We start from the raw sequence: 7812 nt of genomic DNA, 5'->3' as shown, positions 1-7812 counted from the left end.
GTTGTCAAAAACAGTAAACAAGGACTAAACTATGGAGGGCGCTATTTACCAATCGCTGTCCGAATCATTCATTTTCGGCTCGTTCAATGACAGTTCGAAAAGTTATCATTTCGATAAAAGATAAAAGCAATGTTATTCTTACAACGAACGAAATAAATAAATGTCATGGATTATTTATCAGAATTATGTTGGGGATAGGGCGTCATAGGTGTATTGGAGTTGAAAACAATTTGTATGCCACTTCCTGCCTGTTGGAGGAAGGAGTCAGCCACAGGCCTCTACTAGCTCCATAGCCCGCGCTGCCAATCTGCCTCATTAGTCAGAACTTTCAAAAGTTACATTTTGACATGCCTTGCCACGATCCCTTTATTATTTTTGGTGTGATGTTTCCTGAAAGGATGCTTTGCCGATTCAGATTCAGATTCAGATTTTTTAATTTAGTGTTTCTCCATTTTTTTTCCATTTTTTTTTTTTTACAATTAAAGTGTCTATCTATGTAGACCTACTTGTTTTAAAGGGTTTATGTACACAATGTACACAGATTTACACTCTGAGCCTCCCCACAGTTTGGGGATGGTGATCGTGGGTGACAAGAAGGACAAGGCCTCCCCAATCCACTTGTGTTTACTGCACGCCCTATGGATGAGCAAAGGACTTAAACTTAGAGGAGCACCCTTTCCGTCACACGAGGGAATTTACAGCTAACCAGTTCAAGGCAATCCCAAAGAAGAAAAGCCATTCACATTTTGAAGGTTCAAATTATTTGTTTTTTGGGGGATCGTAAGACAATGTTTGAAAAATTACTCACGTGCTCACCTCAAGCTACAAGTAATTGGTTGCCTGTAAAAGTGGCCTCTTGTGACAAAGAAAGATATGCACAACAACTTGCTAAGCACAGACTGCTTAGCAGAAACAGGTTACCATCCAAAATAACACTAAGTTTACATTGCTGTGGCTAGTGCCCACTCCATTTTTCGCACAGCAAAAGAAATGTGTCAAGCATTATGCTTGCTGAAATTAGGCCAAGGCCTTTTAAGATCACCATGGTACGGTCGATCCTTGATCTTGATGAACGTCACGCCATCATCTCCACTCATGGCTGCACTGGCGCTGTGAAGGCGTAACCCCGTGTACCAATGTTAATTGCATGGATACCCTTGACTCACTGACTTGAATGTAGACTATATTATTATCTTTAACAAAATATTGGCCTGCCTACTCCGTATTGTTAGAAAGTGTCTTTATTTCATTTTGCTTCTTAAGTTTTCGTGGAATGTGTGCCGAACACCTCTTGTTTATTTATATTTGATTTATTGAGTTTATTGGTTTGTTACTTTTATTTAATACAAAGTATAACGAACTGAAGGTCATTCCGAGGTGTGATTTGGTAATGACCACACCAAAATATTTTGTATAAACTCTAAAATATTCCGGGTCAGAAACTGACCCGGATCCCGGATCACATTGTGAGGCATATCCATTTCGGGGTAAGGATGTGATCCGAAATAATTATGTCAAAAAAGAAGATTTTTATAACCACTCTAAAAACTTTCGGGTCAGAAATTGACCCGATCTCATTTTAAGGCCTAATCCATCAGGGTTAGGATGTGACCCGGAATATGTCCCAAAATGATTTTATATACGTCAGAAAGTGACCCGTCTCCGCAACTCACTGTGAGGCCTAATCCATTTCGGAGTTGACACGGAGTTTGTCTCAAAATGGCAGAGAATGGTCAAACTGACCCGAATGGGTAATATTCCTTGGATCCGGAATCCGGGTCAATAATTATCCCGTTTTTTTTAAACAGTGTATTGGGGGGGGGGGGGGGGCTATTTGAATCATTTCGATTTTAACAGTGCAACACTCCTTCATGAGTTTCTCAGTTTGATTCGAGGTCCGAACCCCACCTAGAGACTCGAGATGTCCAACGAGCGTGCCACGTGACTGTAAAGTCCAGTTTAAAAACAAACTTGTTTTTCTCCTTTCTGGGGGGGGGGGGGGCGGTGGGACGATTTACTGAAAAGGGAAATAACTGCAGTCGTGATGTGGAGATCGTATGAAGCTCACGTCTTGTTAATAAAATGAGGGAATGTCAGCGCCATGTTTAAACAACCTCTACTGATCAGCGCGGTTCAGACGGAACAAACTCAGGTTATAGATGAATCGCTGTTGTCATGACGATTCAATTACTTCAATTAAATGTCAAAATAGTCCCGCCAAAAAACACACACACGGAGGCGCCAACAAAACCCGACCAATGGCCGTGACATCACGAGTATAGCCCATGGTTTCGTGGCCGTACATAACCACCATGTGGAAATTCAAAGAAAATGTTATTTTTAGTCCACGTCCGCTTTTACAGTGTCAATGTTGACCGTTCCCTTGTAAATATTCACGGCGTGGATATCACGGGGAAAACGGTAATTGAACCTTTGCAAGTAGACACCTTACTAAAGAATACACTACGAGAATGCTAAAACACATTAAAAAAACCAGCATGCTGTGTTGTTTTAACGAGACTTCGTGTTGAATGTTGTACTGCTCTATACTCGTGTACTCGTGTCGTGTCGATGCGCGCCAAGCTCCCCCACCGCGAGCCATCAAAAGCACCGCCTTTACTTTGGGGTTAGATTGCGTTGATGAAGGAGACACCATCCTGCATAATATTAACACACAGTCATTCCACACATCTGCGTACGGCACGTACGGTTCGTCGGCACGCAAGATCACCAAGGATTCCCCGTCATTAGTGACATCCTTCCGTAACTTGTGCGTGGTTTCATCTCTCTGTACGACGACCGAAGTATATCTTGCATCTGGGAAAATATGGTTGGTCGCTTGGAGAATAAAGAGTGCATCACATGGCAACAATCAGCTTAGTGTTAAAAAATACTAACACCTACAACTCCTTGATGATGGTATAGTTGCAGTGTGCACCTGTGTAACGGCTCATTTGTTTTCATCACACATTGCTGGTCGAAGGTGGTCGAAGCATAGCAAGTCATCTCGAACTTGTGATAGCGGTTGAAGCCTTTTCCAAGGCTCAACACACTGTCTCCTCAATGACTAATAACACAGCGAACCTATCACTCGGGAAGCTAAGCTGACGAGTCTTCTTGTAAAATTGAGATTTTGTTTTGTTTTGGTAACTCCAAACTCCACCAACACCTGGGCGCCCCGCGAGTCGCAATGCAGATGGATGCAGCCGGCATCTTGCAGGCGGGTCTCGCCATCATCTTGCTCAGGCTGATGTCATGCGGTAAGAGCCAATACAACATTGCTCGTTCTTGATAGTAGTCAGGGGCAATTTAATCCACTTACTTTACCTCCAACTCTCGAGCTCTATGTATACATTGTGTGTGTCTGTGGCAAAGCTTCTTCCTGCATAATCCACTTCATGTTTCGTGCTACACGCTGCAGCTTCTCTCTGCATTTATTTCCTCCCTATAGATTTATACCTGTAGTGTGTGACAACACATTTGCCTGTTATGTTTGCATAACCCAGATTACTCCTGTTTTAGGTCAAACCACCGAGCGAATCACACACATTAATATAGGGGGTTTCTCACCCATTAACGGCAGATATTTTTTTTATTTTGTTTTATTAATAACAGACAGCGGTTAACCGCCACTAACAGGTATCATCATTAATAAGAAAAATGATGTGAGATGTGAGGCATTGCATGGTGAGCTGAGAACATAATCTACCTGACCGGTCACCGCATGTTGTTTAACCGCAAACCAAATACGTATAAATATTTGTGAAAATCATACAAGTTAGAATATATAACGGCGTACAAACTATGCACAGTTAAAATTTATAACAAATAAATAAACATGTAAGTCATTCAATACAATGAAAATACAATATCCAAGGAAAATCGTAAAATATTTTCGTATGCACTTTAAAATGGACAATAATAGCCCTCAGCCTGCGATCAAATAATATATAAAGGCGTACAAATTAGATAAAATTAAAATGAATAAAATATAAATGAACATTTAAATCATTCAATATAATAATATCCACAAGAAATTATACAAATATTTCCGTATGCACTTTTAAAAGGACAATAATAACAACCCCAAAGCCTGCGATCATGGCTAGGAGGAAAAAAATTGTCATGGGTGATTTGTGAATTATGATTTTTATTACGTTGGGCACGGCCGGGGAACATTGGAGCAGGTGCGAATCGATCGGCAAGAAGCAAATTATTCCAATCCCAAGAAAAGGCTTGGAAGCTCACAAAGGATGCGAAAATATCAAACATGGCTTGACTTTTCCATCAGTCGGGAGATGAAGATGTGAATTTTCAGGCTTTCATGTTTAATAACGTGCTCCAAATGTCACTTTCGTCATGGTGTTATCAAAACATTGGGTATAGGCATAGTCTAGTCTAATCATAGAGCAAGGAGTTGTCAAATACGGTCTATATATGAAACCTTGTAGTTATAACCAAAAAGTATTAGCATTTGTTTTGTTAAACTATGACCAGTGATGCTGCTTGATATCATGGCTTGACTTTTCATCAGTCGGGAATTGAGGCTCGTTTATTTTGACGATTTATTTTAATAATGTGCTACACGGGAGCTTTCAACACAGTGTTTAAAATGTCACTTCAGCCATGGTGTTAAAAAACCATTAGTATAGCACATAGTCTAATACAATCTTTCTATCAATGTGAAACCTTTGCGATTGTTATAATCCACAAAAAAAGCATTAGTATTTGTAAAACCATTACCGGTAATTATGTTTGATAATGGCTTGACTTCTCATCACTCAGGAGTCGAAGCTGTTTAATTTGACGATTCGTTTTAATCATGGTGCTCCACGGGCGTCGAACGGTTGTAGGTCTCCCAACACATTATTTAAATGTCACTTCACTCATTGCGTTTAAACACAACATTGAGTGGGCCTTAGTCTACGGTCTATCAGTATGAAACCTTGTTGTTATTATATGCACATAAATATTAGCATTTGTTTTGTATACCTATAACCGGTAAAGCTATTATGATAACTGTGTTTCATTTTAGTTTTGTATCACTGGGAGTGTGTCTGTATAAATTGTGTCTGTGTCATATTATGGAGATACCACTCATACTAAACATTCTATTCTATATGTACTTATGCATGAATTGTGTAAATTACGCATTGTTATTTCAATGTAATACTGAACTTTGAACAGAAAAATAGCCATATTTCATTTGACATTATTTACAAAGCAAAACACTATTGTATTTTCTGTTGGCACAGTGCATGCAGGAAAACCAATTAAACAGTGTGAATTGTATTCATTAAACCTCGATTTTATTGCCGCCATGTTTTTACAAAACCAATGGTCAAAGTATAGGTACTGTTGTTATTATTTACAGTACGCATGCCTCACTTCAAAAATAAGAGGGAAATGTGTCTCAGCACATTAAGCTAGACAGATGCGAGGAGATGACAATAATATTATCAGCCTTAGTCAGACTCAGAAAGGGATGCATTTGAAAAATGCCGCCAAGGACATTCTTTCTGATGAACACTGGATTAAAGACAGACTCATTAAGTGTCTGCCTCAGTTCTATATCGTAGTTTGGAGTTGTTGTTTATATATGTAAGTTTGCCCCAAAGAAGGCTATAAGCCATTTTTGGTAAGGGGCTAAAGCAGAACACTTTTAAGTGTTCTAAGATGAAAATAACTCAGGTGAACTGAATTTTAGGAAGGAATTGATATTCCCCTTAAAACAGTCTAGATTATAAGATTGACTGGACCAGGCAAGGAGTTCCAAATAATATGATGCAGTGAAATTCAGCTGTTGGAATGGGACTTTTTACACAGAATCTCGTAATAGGCCCAAAACAATATAAGCCATTTTTGGTAAAGGGGCCAAAGCAGGAAAATACTAAGGTGAACATAACTCAGGGTCCTGAAGGTAGGAATTGACATTCCTCTTAAAACAGTCTAGATTGTGGGGTATATGCCCCTCTAGGAAAACGTGAACTAGGCAAGGAGTTCCAAAGAGATGAACAAGGCTATGTGCCACTCTGGACAATATGGAGCTAAAGAATAAAACGTTCGAGATATAAAGAACTCAGGGGAGCTGAACTTATGAATTGAGATTCCTCTTCAAATGGTCTAGTTTTTATGATGGAGGGAAACATGCACCAGGCAAGACTCAGCTAAACTTAGCCATTGAAATGGCGCTTTGTAAACAGAATCTGTACGTGGTTACAGAATCTACGTGATTACATATTCTATCGTGATTCAAAGCCAATCAGGTTATGATGTGAATTTACCTCAATCCATCGGTTATCTTCAACCGCACTTAGGCCTATTATTGAACCACGGTGTGTGCGAGTAATTAATTCCAAAAGGAATTGAGTGTAACCTTGCTCTATATTATGGTTTAACCGAGTAACAAATTCAGTATGTCATCAAGTGTGCATTAATTGCTGGAAAACCATGTCATTATTATAAAACATTTCCGACAAATGGCCCTTGAAAAACTTGTTATTTTATAAAAGTAAAAGCATAATTGGGAAGATAAACTTGGTGTCAGTGCCCCCATCCCTTATCGAAACCGGGTTCGCCCCGGTGTTCCTGCTGTGGCTGCTGTGTGCGCCGTAGCACCTAGTAAACCCAAAGGTGCTACTTATTGGGTCTCAGAATTCATCTCTGCAATAACCCACTTTCTGTAAATTTGTATATACTCAGCGCCTTGAGAGTACCTTGTTTTGTAGATACGTGCGCTATATTATATTCCTGCCTGAGCTACTATAATTAACAAAGTTGTCCCCGAACTCTCCGTTGGCCCTAATTACTCAATTTGCCTCACATATAATTTTCACAATGCTGTAGAGTGCCCGATGAGGGGTTCGATACCGCCGGCGAACTTCAAGTGCGCAGCGCGGAAGATTTTCGGGGAAACTGCAACCGCCTTTGGAGGCAATATATGCACATGATGTGAACTTGTACAAATCCCGTCAAATAAATATTCAACCTAGTAGGTTACTTGCAAACGTGACAACCTAATTTGTTGAAATTTTAACCAGTCGGTTGATGATTTTGTTTATTGAAAACTAGAGAATGTTATGGATTAAAATAATTATCACAACCAATTTTCTGCACAACTGGTTAAAGAGCTACTCAATCAACACCGATTATGCTTTAATATTCAAAGATATATTTTTCCCGGACACTTTATCTATCATGGTTATAACGTTATACTGTGAATTCAGTTTCAGCCCTATTACGCCAGTAGAGTAATTTATTGTTTGGGCTCACTAAAAACCACGAGTTTATTTTCAAAACACATTCAAAGAAATGAATCGTTGATGCCAACAACACAAATAATCAAAGACTCACAGTGCTCATAATATTGTGAAATAGTGTTCTTATTTTTAAAATGTGGTCATCGTTTTCTTGCACATGGCAAGCAGATGTTTAAAGCGTTGAGACCACACCGGTTCTTTTCAGAGCCAACACTTCTCACAAAATATTTGTATACATGGTTGTATATATATATAATATACATAGTTTACGACTATGGTTTTTCTAGTCCAAGCATATTATCGGATATGCCTATTATCTTGTTGAGGTATGATTGACACTTTATATAGGAGTTCACTGTATGGTTTGGGTGTATACAGCCGAATTTACCCAATCTGTTTTTATAGAGTCATAATTTATAGTGTCCATCATATTCCCGGAAATAAGATGTATTTTTTCACGCATTGATTTCAAGACTCTTTGAAACTACTTGTTTTTCTCTCCAACACCCCAACCTTGCATCATCGTGTGAGATGCTGTATAGCTCTTATAAAG

General features: G+C 39.1%; 1 protein-coding gene across 1 annotated transcript in view; it reads left to right on the top strand.

The window, feature by feature from the left end:
- The first annotated feature begins 2608 nt into the window (after window positions 1–2608).
- LOC117291949 overlaps window positions 2609–7812 on the top strand; it is a 32385-nt gene continuing 27181 nt past the window's right edge. The window contains exon 1 of the mRNA XM_033773970.1: window positions 2609–3260. Coding sequence (XP_033629861.1) covers window positions 3191–3260 — 70 coding nt within the window. The 5' untranslated portion in view covers window positions 2609–3190. The remainder of the gene's footprint in view (window positions 3261–7812) is intronic.

This window comes from Asterias rubens, chromosome 6 (genome assembly GCF_902459465.1).
Source record: "Asterias rubens chromosome 6, eAstRub1.3, whole genome shotgun sequence".
Lineage (NCBI taxonomy): Eukaryota > Metazoa > Echinodermata > Asteroidea > Forcipulatida > Asteriidae > Asterias > Asterias rubens.
The sequence above is the reverse complement of the archived record's forward strand: the minus strand, read 5'-3'. Positions and strand labels throughout refer to the sequence as shown.